A 22795-nucleotide genomic window follows, 5' to 3' on the forward strand; every position below is an offset into this window, starting at 1 on the left:
AAAAAGTGTGTTTTTTTCAATGTTTTCATCATATGTTATATTTTTGTTATAGTAAATTATATGATATGATGAGAATAATGGTATCTTTAGAAAGTCCATTTAATGGCGAGAAAAACAGTATATAATATGTATGTGTAAAGTAAATGAGTAAGAGGAAAATTACAGCTAAACACAAACACCGCAGAAATGTAAAAATAGCCTTGGTCCCTAACGGTAAGAAAATTGAAAACATGGTCTGGTCACTAAGGTGTTAATGGCCATTATTTGTAAACCAGCAATCTCATATACACTTAGGGGCCTATCTATCAAGCTCCGTATGGAGCTTGAGGGCCCATGTTTCTGGTGAGCCTTCAGGCTCGCCAGAAACACCAGTTATGAAGCAGCGGTCAAAAGACCGCTGCTCCATAACCCGTCCGCCTGCTCTGAGGAGGCGGACAGACATTTCCACAATTCAACCCAATCAAATACGATCGGGTTGATTGACACCCCCCTGGTAGCGGCCAATTGGCCGAGAATCTGCAGGGGGCGGCGTTGCACCAGCAGTTCACAAGAGCTGCTGGTGCAATGCTGAATGCGGAGAGCGTATTGCTCTCCGCATTCAGCGATGTCTGTCAGACATGATCCGCTGATCGGATCATGTCGGACAGACACATAATAAATAGGCCCCATAAACTTCACAGATTAAAGTTCCACTGATAAGAAGCTGTAGTTACAAACTACTACAACTATGACAGATCACTGGACATAACAGGATCATAACCTGTAATCCCACACATCACAGCTCCATTAAGGCTTTATCCTGCTTTAGATGAGGCAAACAGCCATACCAGTTTTGGGAACATTTGGGTTTTACGCAAGGGCAAAATTAAAGGGACAGTAAACCTTATTTTAAAGAATGTGCCATAATATATGCTCCCGTATTGAGTTATAATTGTTACTCCACTGAAGAATTAATTTGTTTAATAATATAGTTTTAAATTTGAAGTAGCAACTATATTTTATTCTCTTTTTTGACTGATAGGGAGGTACAGCTAACGAGAAGTTTATTACCTACGCTATTAAGCTCAGCAAATAAGCAGACTTGCAGGGCCAGTAAATAATGATATGCTTCTGATTCATTATACTGACTTATCAGTTAAATTTGTAAAAAATACTTGCAGTGGTTGAGCGGGTGTCCTTGAAGTTTGGAGTGCTAAAAATATGTATTAAACAATATTTGCAGTAGGGTAAGAATGTATTATGGCAGATTCTTAATAAATAAAAAAAAAATCAAGGAATATTTTTTGTAGAAAGAACAAATTTTTAATGTGTTCGATTAGAGTGCAAAACTATCAATTTAATTTTCTGACAACATAAGATTAGTTAAAACCAAATCCTGTAGATTTGAAGTGTTACCTATAAAAAAATTACTTTTGGAGATTATAAAGATTTTTAAAAATCTACAAACTTAAAAACTTGAATATTACTGTAAATTACTTTTAAGTAAACAAAACCCACAACAAATAAACATACACTGTGATTACTTACTTAATTTTTTAATGTTTGGCATTAGGTCAGCCCATGTCTGCAAATACTCTGCTCGAAAACCATCCAGTGAGAAAAGGATAACAGGTGGCAGGTCAAATCTAGAGAAATACAAGAACAGTCTGAAACCTCATATACAATTTTATCAGCTTTTACCAAAATTTGTAGTAAGATTGATTTTTTTTGTTTTCAGGAATTTTTCATTATTTTGTACTTTGCTTATGACAAAGTTTTTCTACTAAATATAATATTGTCAAAGATTACAGCTCTTTTTATTTAACAAAAATATGCTATTTAGCAATCCACAAAATTTTCCAGATCTGTTTTAAATTATATTGAAGCCGAAAGAGTATCCTGTCCAATTTCATGCATATTGCCTCTACTGGTATTAGATTGTAATATTCCTTTTTAATTAGAATACTTTCATAATTTATTTTGCCCCTATTTTGTAATCTAAGTCTGAAAATCGTGGGTTATCTAGTTCTGAGACAGGGCACATTGCAGACTTTACAAGCCTAGTCCCAACCAGGGCCACCATCAGGGGGTGAAAGGGGTGACTCCTGTCAGGGGCCCACTGGGCAGACCACTTTCATTTGCAGAGGAGATAGGACTTACTTAGTAAATGTTTTTTTATTTCTTTGTGCAATTTCGGATTGTAACTTCAGTGTGGTAGTTGTATGGTGGGGCCAGGGGTCCATAAAAACATTTTTAGCAATATGCAGCAGTGTATTTATGATTATTTGACAATGCTGTAGAAATTCTATATTTAAAACCATGCAGAAATGTTTCCTCCTCAATACACAAATGGCAGGTGCCCTTTTGGCAGATATGATTTTTTTTTATTCATATATATATTTTAATTACATTTCAGTTTACTGCCCTTTTATGCAAGGACTTTCCAGATGCCAGGAGGCATTTTTTCTAAGATTTTTACATCTGCATAAAATGTTATACTCTCAAGCTAAGATTGCTCAGTGTTTGAAATGAGACAGGTTAACTTAACACTGTTCTGTTTACACTACAACTGACTTAATTTTGAAATACATACAAACAAGCCTAAATCCTGCATTTAACCACAGCTTATGGTTCCACCAAGACTATATAGAGTACAGCATTTTCAAAATCCATAAGAACAGCTGACAGATGGGAACATTTGTACACCAGATTTTAAGTGGTTGGGGAAAATGGGGGAAAAAAACCCCAAACATATGTCAACCTTTCAAAAGTACTTTTCTTCATCTACCCATTCTGACAGATCATTAATGTACAATTTTGAATTCACAGAATTATTTTTGTTTGCACATTTACAAATATGATTCTTTAAAAAGTGATCTCTTAATTTCTAGTGACGGCCCTGAGTCCCACTACAAGGAACAGCAAAATCATGGAAATGTTGCTAACAAGATGACTGGCTGTATTGCCTCCTGCAGATAAGGTAAGGGTGGCTGCATCTTAGCAGCAATAGTTGCAGCAAATAATCTGTTAATGCATTTAAAAATACCAGAATCACCTACTATATTTCATTTAAGTCTGCATAAAAAGGTGCTTACTGTCCCTGTCACTTCAACTGCCTATTTAATAGTAATACCAACTCCTTTGAGAACAAACCACTGCTTCAACAATGCCCCATCTCACCTAACACCCAGCTCTGTCAGTCAAGAACTTCATCCCATGTCATCTAAAATTTAAATCTAACCAATTATCTATATAGATTAACAGTATTAGTTATAAGAAGAAAAATAGTTACTGTAAATCAGGGATAGCCAATTGGTGGCTCAGGGGCCACATGTGGCCCTCTACACTGGTTTTGTGGCTCTTAGGGGAAAAACAGAGCTAAGAATGTGTCAGGTTTTGTGGCTTTGGGAAAACATGGGGATAAACTACAAATGTGTGCTTTTGTGGTTGAACAAAGTGGCCGCAACTCAAATTAGCCCTCTGGAGGGGAAAACAACAGAGGGTACCATAGAACCTTAACCCCTTGGCGACCAAGGATGTGTCAGGCACATCCTACAAAAAATTACAGTTAAGGACCAAGGACGTGCCTGACAGGTCCTCGGGTAATCTGAGCGCTGGAAGCGATCAAGATCGTTTCCAGCCACTCAAACAGTATTGCAGTGATGCCTCAATGTTGAGGCATCCTGCAATACTGTTCCTGACTGCCGGGCTCCGTTTGGATCGCTCCCATGGATTCTTCCGGTTTTGTTCCATGTGGAGTCCGGCAGTCAAGCAGAGCATTAGAAGCCATCGGACAGGCTTCTGATGCTCTGACAGTGTGCTGAGTGCCTCGGTGGGTCGAGGCACTTTGTAAAATATAATATATTTTTTTAAAAAGCCCCATATAGCCCCCCTCCCCCATGTAGCTTCAAAGATGGCGCTGCCTGGTGCATCATGGTGCTTCTGGGAGTGTCCCTAGCCTGCCTCATCATAGGGGAAGGCTCGGGTCATCTAATCTGAGCTTGCCCCTATAATTACATTTATAATAATAAAAAATCCCATTTGTCTGATCATGTCAATATTAGTAAATATTGACACTGACCAGTGTGGATCTCCCTCCCTCTCCTCACTTGAGTTTTTGTGGGAGAGAGAGAGAGAGAGAGAGAGAGAGAGATCTGTGTTTAGGAGAGAGAGAGAGATTTAGTTAGTTATATTAGTTTAAAAATTGTGAGACCCAAAGGTTCTTTTCAGAGTCATTAACCCCTAGCTTGCCAGTGATCACTACAAATCACTGGCTCTTGCACAAAAGCACTTTTTTGCTCTGTGCATTTTCTTAGGGGTTAATTTTTTTTTACTATTTTTTTTTGTGAGACCCAAAGGCTCTTTTCAGAGCCATTTAGCTATTTTAAATTAATTTTTGTAAAAAATTGTGAGTCCCAAAGGCCCTTTTCAGAGCCATTAACCACATAGCTTGCCAGTGATCACTATAAACCACTGGCTCTTGCACAAAAGCACTATTTTTCTCTGTGCATTTTTTTTAGGGGTTCATTTTTTTGAGACCCAAATGCTCTTTTCAGAGCCATTTAGTTAATTTAGTTAATTTAAATTTAAATTTTGTGTTGATTTTTTTTTTTAGTAATTTTTTGTCTTTGACTGATAAAAATAAATCATGTCACAGAGAACATCTAGTGCTGAGGAGGCATATGCCTCTATGTCTGACTCAGACCCCAATTTTGACCCTGCCATATGCTCAGATACATCATTAGATACAGTCTCAACTGATAGTGATGTATCTGTGGCTGCTAGCCCCCCTGCCAGAAGGAGACGTGTTGCTCCAGCTGGCATTGCTGCTGAAGGGTGGGTAATGCCTGATCACCAGAGGCCAAATATCCCACCCTTTACAGCAAATCCTGGCATCAATGTGGATGTGGCAGGATTTATCCCCCAACAGTTTATGGAGGTGTTTCTGGGTGATTATGTATTGGGGAACATTGTTGCCCAAATTAATTTATATGCCCATCAGTTCCATGCTGCAAAGCCTAACTCATATTTGGCAAAGCAGCAATGGGCCCCCATTGATGTGCCAGAATTTAAAAAATTCTGGGCATTGACTATGCAGATGGGCATAATAAAGAAACCCTCCATCCGCTCCTACTGGAGCAGTAACCCCATCTGCTCTATCTCCCATTTTCTCCCAGTGTATGTCGAGGAAGAGGTATGAAATGATTCTATATTTCATGCACTTCAGCAACAGCCTGTGCTCCCCTAGGGAGCATCCCAAATTTGACAGGCTGTATAAAATCCACCCCTGATTACCCACTTTGCTGCCAGTTTTGCATAGGCTCATACACCTGGAAGTAATTTATGCGTGGATGAATCCCTGATGAAGTATAAGGGAAGGCTGAGATTCAAGCAGTATATTCCTTCCAAGCGCTCCAGGTATGGAGTAAAGGTGTATAAGCTCTGTGAGAGCGAGACTGAGTATACTCAGGCCTTCCGGATGTACGAGGGAAATTATATCCACTTTGACCCTCCAGGTTGCCCAGAACATATGGGAACCACTGGCAAGATTGTCTGGGACCTGATATTACCCCTGACGAACAAAGGGTACCACTTGTATCTAGACAATTTCTATACAAGTGTCCTTTTGTTCAAGCTATTGTATTGTTTTGATACAGTAGCTTGCGGTACAATTCGAAAGAACCGCGCAGGTTTCCCAGGACAACTTGCACGCACCCGGCTACAAAGGGGGGAGACCTCAGCTCTGCGCCAAGAGGAGCTGTTGGCAGTTAAGTACAGAGACAAGAAGGATGTGTACCTTCTTACCACCATCCACAATGAGAGGACTGTAGAGGTCGCTGTACGTGGCAGAGCTGAAAGCATAAGGAAGCCAGTGTGCACCAATGCTTATAACCGGCATATGGGTGGGGTTGATCTGGCAGATCAGCTGCTGCAGCCCTACCTAATTATGCGGAATGGCCTGGTACAAAAAGGTTGCAATTTACTTAATGCAGATTGCAACCCACAACACTTTTTTGTTGTTCAAAAAAGCAAACCCCGGAATGAAACTGACTTTTTTACAGTTTCAGCTCAGGGTCATTTTGGAGATTTTGTACCAAGACTTGCTTCCCTGAGTGGTGATGGGAGAGAGCAGAGTTGGGGCTAATCATTTTATTTTCAAAATCCCCCCTAGGGCGGTGAAGCAGAATCCTCAGAAAAAAATGCAGAGTCTGTACCAAGAGGGGGCAGAGAAGGGACACCCCCTTTTACTGTCTTGATTGCCCTGGACAGCCTGGATTTGGCATTGGGGACTGCTTCAAGTGGTATCACACACTGGTAAATTTGATTTTTTTTTACATTTGCCGTTGTGTTTTTTGGGGGTTTTTTTGGTTACGTTTACTTACTTATATTATCTAATTTGATTGGTTTTCTTGGTATTCATTGTTGAAGAAGCAGCAATAAATTACTGGGAGCTAGCTGAACATTAGGTAAGCCAATAACATAAGGGTTACATGTGCAGCCACCAATCAGCAGCACCTGAGCCTACCTAGGTATCCTTTTCATCAAAGGATACCAAGAGAACAACACAAATTAGGTAATAGAAATACATTTGAAAGTTGCTTACAATCGTATGCGCTATTTTATCATGAAAGAAAACAATTTGGGTTTCATGTCCCTTTAAAGGGACAGTCAACACCAGAATGTGTGTTGTTTTAAAAGATAGATAATCCCTTAATTACCCATTTCCCAGTTTTGCATAACCAACACAGTTATAATAATACACGTATTTACCTCTGTAATTACCTTGTATCTAAGCCTCTGCAGACTACCCCCTTATTTCAGTTCTTTTGACAGACTTGCATTTTAAGCCAATCAGTGCTCACTCATGTGCATGAGTTCAATGTTATCTATATGAAACACATGACCTAATGCCCTCTAGTAGTGAAAAACTGTTAAAATTCATTCAGATAAGAGACGGCCTTCAAGGTCTAAGAAATTAGCACATGTACGTCCTAGGTTTAGCTTTCAACTAAGAATACCAAGAGAACAAAGCAAAATTGGTGATTAAAGTAAATTGGAAAGTTGTTTAAAATTACATGCTCTATCTGAATCGGGAAAGGTTGTTTTGGACTTGACTGTCCCTTTAACTAAATCTGGCCCTGTGTCAATTGGCATTTTAGCAAACCTATTATTTGTGTGTTTCATAGCCATAAAATTATTATGTAGCCTTTAAGCCATATATAATATTGATATTTGGCCCCATGTACTAGTAAGTTGTCAATCACTGCTGTAACTCACTAACATGTATCTCACTTACCCTTCAGGGCACTGTGGATTGGTTTCACATTTATCAACAGCCCAGGTTGTGTCACCTACAAATTAAAGACAAATAAATCATAGAAATGGAATCAGAAAGGTAAAAGCAATTACATTTTAATAATATATAATAGGTTTAATTAGTTTGAACATTCCATACATCAGCCTGGAAAGCTTCTGCTTATTTAACAAAGTAAAACCTCAATCCCCACTCCCAGCAAATATTATGGTTATTATAGTAAAAAAAATATCACTGGGACAAAAATACTTTAGATAACCAATTGTCAGTAGTGGCAATGTTATGGCAGTTTAAAGTTGCAGCTACTGTCATATGTAGGGTGGGATAGTCATTTATCCCCTTGTATGCCAGAGATGCTAGACACTTCAGCACTCTCCAGCATCCAAATCAGTATTCTAACAGCAATATTGTGTCAATATTAATATTGTATTTGTGTGGATATTTACATTTATTGCAGTGATAAAACTGTTGGCAAGTTTTTGTAGGGGCAGATTTCCTACTAAATAATAAAATTATGCCCCTTTTATTTTTCATAGTAGAAATTTAAACACTCTAAGGCCTAACAAAAAGAGGGTGTTTCTCACTAGACGTGTGTCACTCTTTTACATGTTATGAGGGGCAAGCTAATAGCTTACAACTTATAATTATTCAAGTTGTCATTGAGCAAAGTCTCACCTTTGCAAATGATTTTGTAGTCTGTACAACAGTCTCCTACTGTTAAGCAATCCTCAGAACATGAGCAATGACTTCCAAATATCCTCCTTTCACCACAGCGGACCTTGCTGCATGTCCACTCAGTTCCTGCAAAACAGCGCACAAGCCCATTACAAACTCAAAATAGCTAAAAACACAATTTGTTAAAGAAATTTCATGTAGTTTATGCTAAGCATACGACTGAGTGACTGTCAAAAGAAACAAAACAAATGTTGCTTGAATTTGTATGTTCAACTAGGAAACCTGTCCACCTGTCTTCATGGTGAATTGGCAGTGCTGTTAATCAGCTGTCTGCATTTATAAATGGACAAGAAAGTTCTTGTGCAGCGCGGCCCACTGCTCTTGTATGACCAATCATGAGAAAGCAGGCTCTGTCAATCACCCTGAATAAACAAGAGGTTTAAAAGCAGCAATTGTATGAAAGCCGCTTCTTAAAGTGAATGTCAATTTTGATGCTAAAGTGCCCGCTCTTTAAAAATTTGATTAAAAACAGGGGCACTTTAATTCATCAAAATTTACATTTCACTCCTGTTGAGAAAAAACAACAACTTACCTTTTAAACTTCACAGCAGCTCCAGCTTCCTCCGCCCGTCACAAAGCCTCTTCCTGGGTCTAAAATTAGGAATCCGGCTTCCTCCAATCACGGCTTTGAAACAGACACTGATTTCCCCGGGGGGAAGCCGTGATTGGAGGATGACCTATCCATCATTTCTGACGTCAGAAATGGCTTGCTATGACCGGAGGAAGCTGGAGCTGCTGTAAAGATTAAAAGGTAAGTTTTTTTCACAACAGGAGTGAAATGTAAATTTTGATGAATTAAAGTGCCCCTGTTTTTAATCGAATTTTAAAAACCGTGCACTTTAGCATCAAAATTGACATTTACTTTAACTTGCACAAGGGCTCCACAAGTAGACTCTGTTGCTTAATAAATGGAGCCTATAGAGAATAATCACTGTTACAGATCTATAGACACAAGGTAGAATGTTTAAGTCTACAAAGCGTAATTACAGACAGCTGCACTCTCTTTTTTGGGGACTTTAGTCTGATTCTTCAAAGGTCTCAGTTTGGGCGACAGTCTATAAAAAGATCTATTAGTGTTATGAGATCCTTCATGGGATTATCTAAAAACAAATTATACCTTAAAAAATGTTTGTCTTGTAAAGGAACATCCCTTACACTTCTGTACGGGAAGAAGACACGCATAACATTATAGTGCTCAATAAAATTATCAGTTTAAAAAAACCTATTTAAAAATTGTAATTAAATTATACCTTACAACTTTGTATTAATTTTTCTATGGGACTTCCATAGCGCTGGTATTACGAGTTTGTCCTGGGAACCAAAAAGTGAGCGGTACACCCTCTACCTCCAAGATTCGTAACGCATTTTAAAGTCAGTAGTTATGAGTTTTACACTACAATGCCGTAGCATAAAACTCATAACTAAAGTGCTAAAAAGTACACTAACATCCATAAACTACCTATTAACCCCTAAACCGAGGCCCTCCCGCACCGCAAACACTATAATAAAATTTTAACCCCTAATCTGCCGCTCCGGACATCGCTGCCATTATAATAAACATATTAACCCCTAAACCGCCGCACTCCCGCCTCGCAAACACTAGTTAAATATTATTAACTCCTAATCTGCCGCCCCTAACATCGCCTGCCACCTACATTATACTTATTAACCCCTAATCTTCCGCTCCGGACATCGCCGCAAACTACATTATATTTATTAACCCCTAATCTGATGCCCCTAACATCGCCACCACATTTATTAACCCCTAATCTTCCGTCCCCAACGTCGCCGCCACTATTCTAAATTTATTAACCCTTTAAACCTAAGTCTAACCCTAACACCTCCTAACTTAAATATAATTTAAATAAATCTAAATAAAATTACTATCATTAACTAAATTATTCCTATTTAACCCCTTATGGACAAGGCCATTTTTCAATTTCTTTCCCTTAAGGACCAGGACTATTTTTATATTTCTGCTGTGTTTGTGTTTAGCTATAATTTTCTTCTTACTCATTTACTTTACCCACATATATTATATACCGTTTTTCTCGCCATTAAATGGACTTTCTAAAGATACCATTATTTTCATCATATCTTATAATTTACTATAAAAAAAATTATAAAATATGAGGAGAAAATGGAAAAAAACACACTTTTTCTAACTTTAACCCACAAATCTGTTACACATCTACAACCACCAAAAAACACCCATGCTAAATAGTTTCTACATTTTGTCCTGAGTTTAGAAATACCCAATATTTACATGTTCTTTCTTTTTTTGCAAGTTATAGGGCAATAAATACAAGTAGCACTTTGCCATTTCCAAACCATTTTTTTTCAAAATTAGCGATAGTTACATTGGATCACTGATATCTGTCAGGAATCCCTGAATATCCCTTTACATGTATATTTTTTTTTAGTAGACAACCCAAAGTATGGATCTAAGCCCATTTTGGTGTATTTCATGCCACCATTTCACTGCCAAATGCAATCAAATAAAAAAAAATCACTAACTTTTTAACTAACTTTTTCATAAACTTTAGGTTTCTCACTGAAATTATTTACAAACAGCTTGTGCAATTATGGCACAAATGGTTGTAAATGCTTCTCTGGGATCCCCTTTCTTGAGAAATAGCAGACATATATGGATTTGGCGTTGCTTTTTGGTAATTAGAAGGCCGCTAAATGCTGCTGTGCACCACACGTGTATTATGTCTAGCAGTGAAGGGGTTAATTAGGTAGCTTGTAGGGAGCTTGTAGGGGTAATTTTAACTTTAGTGTAGTGTATTAGACAACCCAAAGTATTGATCTAGGCCCATTTTGGTATATTCTATGCCACCATTTCACCGCCAAATGCGATCAAATAAAAAAAATCGCTAACTTTTTCACTAACTTTAGGTTTCTCACTGAAATTATTTACAATTAGCTTGTGCAATTATAGCACAAATGGTTGTAAATGCTTCTCTGGGATCCCCTTTGTTCAGAAATAGCAGACATATATGGCTTTTAAATTGCTTTTTGATAATTAGAAGGCAGCTAAATGTCCCTGCGCAACACACTTTGTATTATGCCCAGCAGTTAAGGGGTTAATTAGGTAGCCTGTAGGGTTAACTTTATCTTTAGTGTAGAGATCAGTCTCCCACCTGACACATCCCCCCCCCTGATTCCTCCCTGACCCCTCACAAAAAAAAAAAAAGTCTGCCAGTACTAAAATAAAAGCCTTTTTTTTTGTAAACATTTTTTTTTTTAAATACATTCATAGTTTCTGCAGTTTTAGTTCCCCCCCTAACCCCCCAACCTCCTGAATCCCCCCCAAACAGCTCTCTTTACCTCCCCCCTCTTCCTATTTGCGGCCATTTTAGGTACTGGCAGCTGCCTGCCAGTACCCAATTTCTTAAAAAAATTTGCTTTTTTTTTTTTTTTTTTCATTTAACCCCATTTTTCTGTAGTGTAGCTGCCCCCCTCAATATAGTACCTCCTACCCCTCCCAGATCCCCTTTACAAATAAATATTTCCCCTCTAACTCCCTCTCCCTCCTCCCTCTCTCATAGAAATACGAGTGATCGTGCACGCGCATGCACACGCACGTTACTCGTGCACATGCACGCGCACCTCGTGCACGCGCGCACGCTCCCGCCCACCTTGCCGGAACTAGTCCAGCGATGGGCCGCCCACCCACTTCCCTGCAGCTGCTCCCACCCACCAAGGATCAGCACCATCGCTGGCCGATGCAGAGAGGGCCACAGAGTGGCCCTCTCTGCATCGGTGTGCCAAAAAAGATATTGCAGTGATGCCTCAATATCGAGGCATCACAGTAATACCTTGAAAGCAGCTGGAAGCGATCAGGATCGTTTCCAGCTGCTTTAAACCCTTAACGACGTACAGGGTACGTCGCTGGTCTTTAAAGACCAGTTTGTGTATGACGTGTGGCATTAAGGGGTTTAAACTAAATACTTATCTATAAAATAAACCCTAAGCTAGCTACAATATAACTAATAGTTACATTATAGCTAGCTTAGGGTTTATTTTTATTTTACAGGCAAGTTTGTATTTATTTTAACCAGGTAGAATAGTTATTAAATAGTTATTAACTATTTAATAACTACCTAGCTAAAATAAATACAAATTTACCTGCAAAATAAAACCTAACCTAAGTTACACTAACACCTAACACTACACTACAATTAAATAAATTCCCAACATTAAATACAATTAAAAAAATTAAATTAAATTAGCTAAATCACAAAAAAAAAAAAAAAATTACAGAAAATAATAAACAAATTACAAGATATTTAAACTAATTACACCTAATCTAATAGCCCTATCAACATTAAAAAGCCCCCCAAAATAAAAAAAAACCCCTAGCATAAACTAAACTATCAATAGCCCTTAAAATGGCCTTTCGTGGGGCATTGCCCCAAAGAAATCAGCTCTTTTACCTGTAAAAAAAAAATACAAACAACCCCCCAACAGTAAAACCCACCACCCACACAACCAACCCCCCAAATAAAAGCCTAACTAAAACACCTAAGCTCCCCATTGCCCTGAAAAGGGCATTTGGATGGGCATTGCCCTTAAAAGGGCATTTAGCTCTATTGCAGGCCCAAAGCCCTAACCTAAAAAATAAACCCACCCAATACACCCTTAAAAAAATCCTAACATTAACCCCCAAAGATTCACTTACCGGGAGAAGTCTTCATCCAAGCGGCAATATGTCCTCAACGAAGCCGGAAGAAGTGGTCCTCCAGACGGGCAGAAGTCTTCATCCAGACGGCATCTTCTATCTTCATCCATCCGGCGCGGAGCGGGTCCATCTTCAAGACATCTGACGCGGAGCATCCTCTTCATCCGACGGACTAACGACGAATGAAGATACCTTTAAATGATGTCATCTAAGATGGTGTCCCTTAGATTCCGATTAGCTGATAGAATTCTATCAGCCAATCGGAATTAATGTAGAAAAAATCCTATTGGCTGATTGGATCAGCCAATAGGATTGAACTTCAATCCTATTGGCTGATCCAATCAGCCAATAGGATTGAGCTTGCATTCCATTGGCTGATTGCAACAGCCAATAGAATGCAAGCTCAATCCTATTGGCTGATCCAATCAGCCAATAGGATTTTTTCTACCTTAATTCCGATTGGCTGATAGAATTCTATCAGCCAATCGGACTCTAAGGGATGCCATCTTGGATGATGTCATTTAAAGGTACCTTCATTCGTCGTTAGTCCGTCGGAAGAAGAGGATGCTCCGCGTCGGATGTCTTGAAGATGGACCCGCTCTGCGCCGGAAGGATGAAGACTTCTGCCCATCTGGAGAACCACTTCTGCCCGTCTGGAGGACCACTTCTGCCGGCTTCGTTGAGGACATCTTGCCGCTTGGATGAAGACTTCTCCCGGTAAGTGAATCTTTGGGGGTTAGTGTTAGGATTTTTTTAAGGGTGTATTGGGTGGGTTTATTTTTTAGGTTATGGCTTTGGGCCTGCAATAGAGCTAAATGTTCTTTTAAGGGTAATGCCCATCCAAATGCCCTTTTCAGGGCAATGGGGAGCTTAGTTTTTTTTAGTTAGGCTTTTATTTGGGGGGTTGGTTGTGTGGGTGGTGGGTTTTACTGTTGGGGGGTTGTTTGTATTTTTTTTTACAGGTAAAAGAGCCGATTTCTTTGGGGCAATGCCCCGCAAAAGGCCTTTTTAAGGGCTATCGATAGTTTAGTTTAGGTTAGGGGTTTTTTTTTATTTTGGGGGGGGGGCTTTTTTTTATTTTGATAGGGCTATTAGATTAGGTGTAATTAGTTTAAATATCTTGTAATTTGTTTTTTATTTTCTGTAATTTAGTGGGGTTTTTTTGTGATTTAGCTAATTTAATTTATTTAATGTAGGTAATTTATTTAATTGTATTTAATATAGGTAATCTATTTAATTTTAGTGTAGTGATAGGTGTTAGTGTAACTTAGGTTAGGTTTTATTTTACAGGTACATTTGTATTTATTTTAGCTAGGTAGTTATTAAATAGTTAATAACTATTTAATAACTATTCTACCTGGTTAAAATAAATACAAACTTGCCTGTAAAATAAAAATAAACCCTAAGCTAGCTACAATGTAACTATTAGCTATATTGTAGCTAGCTTAGGGTTTATTTTATAGGTAAGTATTTAGTTTTAAATAGGAATTATTTAGGTAATAATAGTAATTTTTATTTAGATTTATTTTAATTATATTTAAGTTAGGGTGTGTTAGGGTTAGGGTTAGACTTAGGTTTTGGGGTTAATACATTTAGAATAGTGGCTGCGACGTTGGGGGCGGTAGATTAGGGGTTAATAAGTGTAGGTAGGTTGCAGTGACATTGGGGGCGGGAGATTAGGGGTTAATAAATATAATGTAGGTGTCAGCAATGTTGGGGGCAGCAGATTAGGGGTTAATAAGTATAATGTAGGTGTCGGCGATGTCGGGGGTGGCAGATTAGGGGTTAATAAGTGTAAGATTAGGGGTGTTTAGACTCGGGGTTCATTTTAGGGTGTTAGGTGTAAACATAACTTTAGTTTCCCCATAGGAATCAATGGGGCTGCGTTACTGAGATTTACGCTGCTTTTTTGCAGGTGTTAGACTTTTTCTCAGCCGACTCTCCCCATTGATGTCTATGGAGAAATCATGCACGAGTATGTACAACCAGCTCACCGCTGACTTAAGCAGCGCTGGTATTGAAGTGCGGTATGGAGCACAATTTTGCTCTACGCTCACTTCTTGCCTTTTAACACCAGGTTTGTAAAAACCTGTAATACCAGTGCTGCAGGTAAGTTAGCGGTGAGAAAAAAACTGCATGGTAGCACCGCATAGCTCCTAACGCAAAACTCGTAATCTGGCCGAATGTAATTTAAAAACACAAAGATAAAAATCATGCCGTTTAAAGTACAAATTCAAATGGTACTTCCTATTCTCAAAATAGCCTTTAGGCAAGCGGGCATTCTCAATCCTTGGGCATTTCACAAGACTCATTGCATATTCTAAGCATGTTATGCCTGCAAGTCTCGCTGTTTTATCTCATCAAATAAAAGCTGGAGAGTTTATCTCAAAATATGTAATGCACTTATTGCACTGATAAAAAAATAAAAGCAGAAGTGGATGCTGAAAAAAGCAAAATTGTATTACTTTTAGCTACACAAACATGTTGCTATCAGTTCTGGGCACTGCCTGTCGCATTCATTCTCCGCTGCAAGATACTTTCTATGGGAGGTGGATATTTACATTTGGAGGTTTTCGGACACCTCTGAATGTGGAAGGCGGTGGGCACTCATGGTGCTCATTTATTTTCAGAGCTGAATTTACTCATGTAAAACTACAACTCACTGGGATCTGGATTTGCACAAAACCTTAGTGTGCTACAGTTTCACAAGAATAAAGTTGGCTCTGAAAATAGCCAAACGACACAAGCGGCCACAGCCTTCCGCATTCAGGAGGCATCCGAAACCTCCAAATGTACATATCTAATTGGAGATTTTTTTTTAAAATAAAATGTATGCAGAACATTTCATACGTTCCGAGCAACAGTCTGGTACACAATTACTGTAAATGCAGTAAAATAAATAAATAGAAAATAAATTAACATAACCCAATTCCCAGGCACATCCACCGTCTTAATAATATAACAATATAACAACATCTGCTCTCTGATGTCAGGCAGCACATTTATCACAGCACAGAAATGAACGCTGGAGTAAGAATAGCACCCGGTTAAAACATCTCTTACTGTTTTGCTCAAAACTCAAGTGCATGCTTTGTTGTTGTGTAATTTGCATGACCATGTTCATATTACCCAATTCCTCTAGAAGACGAGGGAGAAAGTCTCACAACTGAGAAGAAGAGCATTACGGAAGTAAACTCAGAACAAAAGCATTAAAGGGACAGTAATACACTCCAGCAGGTTAAGTGGATCATTGGGAACAAATTAAAGAGCAGATCATTTTTGAGTAAACTGTCCCTTTAACAAGCAGCTCTCATTTCATATGACATAGGGTGTAAGCAGGTCAGACAAAGTGCATCATTACTACGCATAGCAGATGCACTTCAGCCTCTCTGTGAGCACTAGAAAAAGAACAATTTGCAGAGGTAAATTACAGGAAAATAATTTCAAATAATGTATTGTGCTGCAGCTTCACTATGCTTAGTTAAACATTGTGTAAGTGGTTTAATTTTCAATTTATTTTCTTTAATCCAACATTCTCTTTCCGCCTCAATTCTTAACACTCTTTTAAAAGCATGACATGGCCATAGTAAAGATGTGATACTCACTTGGTTTTAGGCAAAGATCATCAAAATCAAAGCAACAATTTCCTTCTTGAGTGCATTTAGAGTCACAGCGACAGTCACCTTCCCGTTGATTGGTCAAATCATAGCACCTATTCCTGCAGGACACTAAAAAAAAGAAAAATTTTAGAAAAATCTTAGGTATTTTGTTTCTGCAGTTATCAATTTCTGTTATCAATTTTTCTTCATTTTTTGGTATCTTTATTTTGAAAAGTAGGAATGTAAGCTAATGAGCAGGTCCACCTGGGTAGCACTTGCTGATTGGTGGCTACATTCCTGCTTTTTTATATAAAGCTACCAAGAGAACAAAGAAAAAGTTATAATAGAAGTAAATTAGAAAGTTGCATGCTCTATCCGAATCATGAAAGAAAAAAATTGGGTTTCATATCCCTTTAATTCAAATTGTTAATTTGATATTGTGTGGTTTTTATAGACCAATCTTTGTTTCTATGAGATACAAAGTTTTGTCTATGAAAACCCCACACTATCAAATAAACAATTTGAATTAAGATGTCTTGAAAAAGGCTTGCATGTTGACTGCTTTAGATTGTTTTTAAAGATACTGTGACTGGCCTGTCCTTCTGAGAGATCCCATACTCAAAAAAGATTAATCATGTTCTAAATTTCACTTTTAGAAGAGCACCCACCATCAAACAGAAAATAGTGCCCAGTAAGGTATTTTTATCCAAACGATTACCTAAGAAAATGATCAACAAGCCTAATATATCGGTTAATGGAGCGTTCAGATGTAATCACTCTAGATGCTTCATGTGCAAATTTATAACTCATAAAGCACATTCTATTACATCAACAGTAACAGGTTCAAAATTTTGGGACACATTACATGTAATAGAAATTTTATTATATATGTATTAACCTGCGAATGTGGGGTCCAATACTTGGGGCGCACCACATGAAAAAGATGGAGTGAGCATTTGAGGAACATAAAAAACGGTTCTCTCAAGCATAGTGTAACAAGACACCATGTCCATCATCAGATCTTAGTTTCCCTCTGGTCTTAACGAAAATATTCATATGGCAGCATTTAATTAGACATCTTCCTTTAATATCACATTAATTATAACATTAGCCAGTAAATATCTGATTCTAAGTAATCACTAAGATTTAAAATATTTTAACATCACTATATTGCACCATCCATTTAGTCACGTCTATGTGATATCACAATCATATTATTTTCTATGACATTCTACTAATCATTGTTATATTATATATGTATCTTATTAGAGCATTTTTCTAACGTATTCTTATCACATTTATAGTCACAAAGGTGATTGAGTACATTCTTTTCTGCATACTACACATGCTGTTCTTAGTGTATCAATATATCGAGATAGGAACATTCAGTGATTACAGTCAGCTTAATGACCACATAGATATTGTTGTCACCACTTATGTAGATTATCATTAGATTTTTATTTGAATCGAACATGTTTGGGATTGACTTTATACACTTACTTGTATTCACCTACAAGAACACAATAGATTGTTATTAGAAGTGCCTTTTGAGCACAAGCTGTTCACAAGAATTGCTTGTGCAATGATAAATGCTGACAGCGTATACTGTCGGCATTCATCGATGTCTGTTGGACATGATCCGCTGAGCGGATCATGTCGGACAGACCGATGATAAATCGGCCCCATAGAGATAGAATACTTAGTTTACTTTATACCACATCTTGTATTATAAAGTAGTTGTAAAAAATCACACACACTTTTCAATGCCATTTACTGATAAAGTGGAATAGTCATTATATGATTATCAGATATCTGGGCATGGTTAATGCCTGTTTTTTGTTAGAACCAGGTTAGACTTTTATTTATTTTTTTCCTTACTATTAAAAGGGAATTTTTTGTCATGTACGCATTGAATACCAATGTAGTTTTTGGCTGATGAATAGAGTGATACATTGTATTCTCAAACCAATGTATCTTGCAGTTGCTAATTAGAACGACACATTTTTTGGATTTTCATATATAGGAACCTACTATGTATATTCACGGTTATTGCTAACTGACAATCCTTGTGTTAACTATGACGTGTATAACTTTCTGCAATGCTATTGGATAAGCTAGATTTAAATAGGATACAACGTGATTTGTTTTAATGCCAGAGGAAACGGTCAGCAGACTGAGAAACGTGTAGCGTACCATACTGATGCACTTCTGAGTGCTACATTGTTTTAAGTATTTTAACATAATAAAAGTGTGTTTTATACTATCACTTCATATCGTCTGATCTGTATGATCACTCCCCCTATTTGCTGATCAGCCAGATCTGGTCATTTGGGGCATCTTCGTAGTGGAATTGGAATATACCCTATTCCAGAGTTTGGAGCACCTTCTAACCTGGTTCTGAGGACCGCGATATCAGCGAGCTGGAGCGCTGTGTGACTCCAGTCTGTTTCTTTTTTTTTTTTTAAGTGAATTAATATATGAAAAGGATATGAAAACCATCATAGCCTACATTATACATCACATTAAATTCTTATTTAAACATTCTCAAATTTTTGATGTATTTTATATCAAGCAAGAAAAAGTAACAAAAAGAAAAAAACAGAAAATTATAACATTAATTTACTAACTTTTACTTTGATATCCATTACTAGATCATGTTAAATATAAAAGAGAAAATGAGGAGAGTTATTTCACTTTGATACATCTGTATTATCATATTTCCATATAATATCTAAATTAAAAATAAAATAAAAAAAATAATAGATGCTGTCTCCAATACTCAGGGTAGTCAGCAATTAGTATCAAGTGAAGAAAAAAAGTAGAGGCACGAAAGTAGTCTATGATCTGGAATTGGGTTTCCCTGGATTGATTTAGAATTACTCTGTCCCATTTAGCCATAAAAATATTTAATGTATTATCTTAAAAGATTAGAGGATCATGCTGGTCCAGGACCATTTGATATAATACATTATGTACAAATGCAGCTATGCTTTCCTATCCTTCCACAATTTAAGTATCATTTGCAGTGAACAAGTGAGCATGCACACAAAACACATCTGCGTTGTATCCTGACACACACCAGATGATATCATGTGTGCTTTACTTGGCCGTTGAGCCTCTTTTGTGCTTTTAACTTTATGCCCTATTAAACTTTTGAACTTTTTAGTTTTGTGTGATAGTCCTGCTGGCTGTGGTGCGCCTCTCCTGGATTTCTGTACACAATTTTGGTGTAGCGAGCAGACTAACCTTGGCTGCATAGCAGCACAGCTGATTCTATCTTCACATACACTCTAAATTGTGCCGTGGCGGGAGACTGGAGTCTCCGTCTTGTTCTATTTCCCCCTCCAGCTTTCACCTATAGAGCGCTTCCTAGACACAGTCATTTCCCTGTATTTCGTTTAAAGGGACACTCAATCAAAAATTAAACTTTCATTATTCAGATAGAGCATGCCATTTTAAACAACTTTCCAATTTACTTCCATTAACTAAATGTGCAGTCTTTTTATATTTAAGCTTTTGAGTCACCAGCTCCTACTGAGCATGTGCAAGAATAAGTGTGTATTCATTTGTGAATGGCTGATGGCTGTCACATGGTACATTTGTGATTGGCTGATGGCTGTCACATGGTACAGGGGGAGTAGAAAAAGACATAACTTAAAGTTGGCAGAAAAAAATCTACTACTCATTTGAAGTTCAGACTAAGTGCTATTGCATTGTCTTGTTATCTTGCATTTGATGATTATGCAAATCTACTGTGTTGACTGGTCCTTTAAGTATTATTTGCCTGGCTAATAAAATTGCGGTGTTAATCAATTACTTGTTTTGCACATGTTTTTGTGTAAATAAGAAGAAAATATGAGGAGACTCTAGGGTAATTCTAGATGAAGAATCTGTTTAACCAGTACTCTATTTGTCTCCATAACTTTTGAATTTTTGGGCATGTAAAAAAAATGTAGTAGATCAGCGGGAGGTAAATTGCATCTGGAGCAGGTGTTAACCCCTTGAGTATTCCATTTTGCCATTAAAGGGACAGTAAACTTAAAAAAAATATGTTATATAATGCTGCACAAAATGTTATATAATGCTGCATTATATAACATTATTTTTTAAGTTTACTGTCCCTTTAACTTGGGTGTGAGATATGATCTGTTCAGAAATTTGTAATGCGATTCTCTCAAAGCTATATTAGATGAATATTTCATAACTCTGGGGAAACTTTTTTGAAAGAAGTCAAGATTAATACCTGGGAAATCTAGGCTCCAGATTGAAAAAGCTTATTGACTACACGTCTGCATCTTTAGAGGCCAGGCTTCTATAGATGGGTGTCATTTAATGTTTACCTAATCGAAATCTGTCAATGATTAAATCAAGTGGACCCAATGTCCACGGATTTCCCTCATCAGAATTCGGACTATGAATAAAGTGTCTGATTTGCAAATAGGCAAAGAAAGATTTCTTATCTAAGTTAAATTTCCTGGATAATGAATCAAATGTTCTAATATGTTTGGTAAGTGGATCTGACAATTGTATGACATATTTCAAATTTTTAGAGAACCATGCTTTAAAAGCAGTAAAAGTGGAGCCGCTTTCAAAGTCTGGGTTTCCCCGCATGGGTAGATATTTTGAGAATTTGAAATTTATCCCAAGATGTGTACAAACTTTACTTCAAGCTAAGACTACGTTGTATGTCGTATATATTTTTATTTTATTTTTTATTACTTTATTTATAGTAACAGGATCCATTCCACTCATGACAGGTTGTACAGAGAAAAAATAAGTACATATACTGTAATAATAAGTACAATGACCAAGTAAAGCAAATTCAGATCATCATGTTTTCATGCAGTTAAGTCTTTCTAAAGTAAGTAAAGTCCGGAAAACTGGAGACAGGTCTTCAAGCCCGTCAAAGAGTGGTCTGAATCCGTTTTTCAAATTTTTACAATACAAACAACAACAATAAAATAATGTAAACATCATAAATAATAACTTACCCAAGAGACCTCCAGATCACCCTCCACAGACCAGAACCCAAGAGCGGGAAAAAGGGATGTGTGAAGGGGGAGAATCCCACTGTCCACTGGCTCAGGCCCAGTCAGGATGTAATTAGTTAATACGACTAGAGAGACACCAATTACCCCTAAGGTTCTCATTTAAGATAAAGAGACCGTTTCTGAATGGGTAAACAATTTCATCTCTAACAGTGGCCGGTAGATATAGTAAATAGGCCTCCCATTTATGCATAAACCTTTTGATCCTTCTCTCCGGGTCTCCCTTAGCGTCTGCCTGTTCTATCAACATCTGGGAATGAACCTTTTTTTAAAAATATTGGAAGGGGGGAGTTTTGTTGTTTGCCCAACCAGACAGGATCAGCTGCCTCGCCAAGACAAAAACTGTGGTAATAAAGGTATCAGAACTATGTTTCCTTTCTGTTGGTATTAGAAAAATAACCTGCTGAGGCGAAAGGCGTAACTGAGTTTTAATCAATTTGGACAGCCAGTAAGAGATTTTATTCCAAAAACTGGACAGTTTGGGACAGTCCCAAAACCGATTAATCCAATCCGGTGAGGCAAAGCTACAATTCGTACAAATATTCTTAGCCCTGGGTTCCCATTTGGAGTGGAGACTGGGAGTTATATAAGCCTGCTGTAGGATTTTCAGATGTGATTCTCTCAAGTTTGCAGAGATAGTTATTGACTGTATCTTATTCAAGCTAGCCTCAATAAGTTCCTCATCCACCACTAAGCTAGCAAAATCAGACCACTTAGATAATATCTGTTGTCTGGTGGGGCCCTCGTAATGTTGAAGTAACAGATTATATGTGTCGGCAATTTTATATGACCCTGACCTAGCCAATGCACACAACTTGTCAATATTGGTTGTATTTACAGAGAGCAAACCATCAGATTTCAACTTATGTATATAGTGCCTGCATTGGAAGTAAGCAAATCTGTGATTATTAGGAAGACCAAATGTATGTTACAGCTCCTGAAAAGATACAACGTCCAGCATTAGTGGATTAACTAGTTGTCTAAGTTTGGTAAGACCTTTCTTCTGCCATAATCTAAAAGTTTCCGTGGTGAAGCCAGGAAGAAGCTGCATATTACCCTGAATTGGCAAATATTTATTTACAGACCGTTGTATTCCCCATAATCTACAAATCTTGTCCGACGCACTCAAGGGATCACGATAGAGTATATGAGTTTGTATGTGTGTTGGCAGTGAAGTCAGATCAGCATAGGGGAGAAATGCTATATTTATTGGACTGATTAGGCATGCCTCGAGAACAGGAACATGAAGTGATTATTCCCTACTAACCAGTCCAGCGTCAATTTTGCTAGGGTCACCCAGTTGTACCTTAAGGTATTTGGGAGGCGAAGCCCACCCTTGTTTGGTGGCATAAAAAGAAACGTTTACCCTATTCAATGCTTTTTTCCTTTTCTATATGAAGTGTCGTAAAGCAGCTTGCAAGGACTTAGTGTC

The 22795-nt window shown here is 37.7% G+C and overlaps 1 protein-coding gene across 1 annotated transcript in view; it reads right to left on the reverse strand.

Annotated features, from left to right (window-relative positions):
* The window catches only part of ENPP3 (ectonucleotide pyrophosphatase/phosphodiesterase 3), a 437931-nt gene that overhangs the window by 215853 nt on the left and 199283 nt on the right, over positions 1-22795 (reverse strand). Inside the window, exons 3-6 of the mRNA XM_053710678.1 lie at positions 16322-16444; positions 7970-8095; positions 7277-7331; positions 1528-1625 (exon numbers count right to left, since the gene is read on the reverse strand). Coding sequence (XP_053566653.1) covers positions 1528-1625; positions 7277-7331; positions 7970-8095; positions 16322-16444 — 402 coding nt within the window. The remainder of the gene's footprint in view (positions 1-1527; positions 1626-7276; positions 7332-7969; positions 8096-16321; positions 16445-22795) is intronic.

Source organism: Bombina bombina, chromosome 4 (genome assembly GCF_027579735.1).
Source record: "Bombina bombina isolate aBomBom1 chromosome 4, aBomBom1.pri, whole genome shotgun sequence".
Taxonomy (NCBI): Eukaryota; Metazoa; Chordata; class Amphibia; order Anura; family Bombinatoridae; genus Bombina; species Bombina bombina.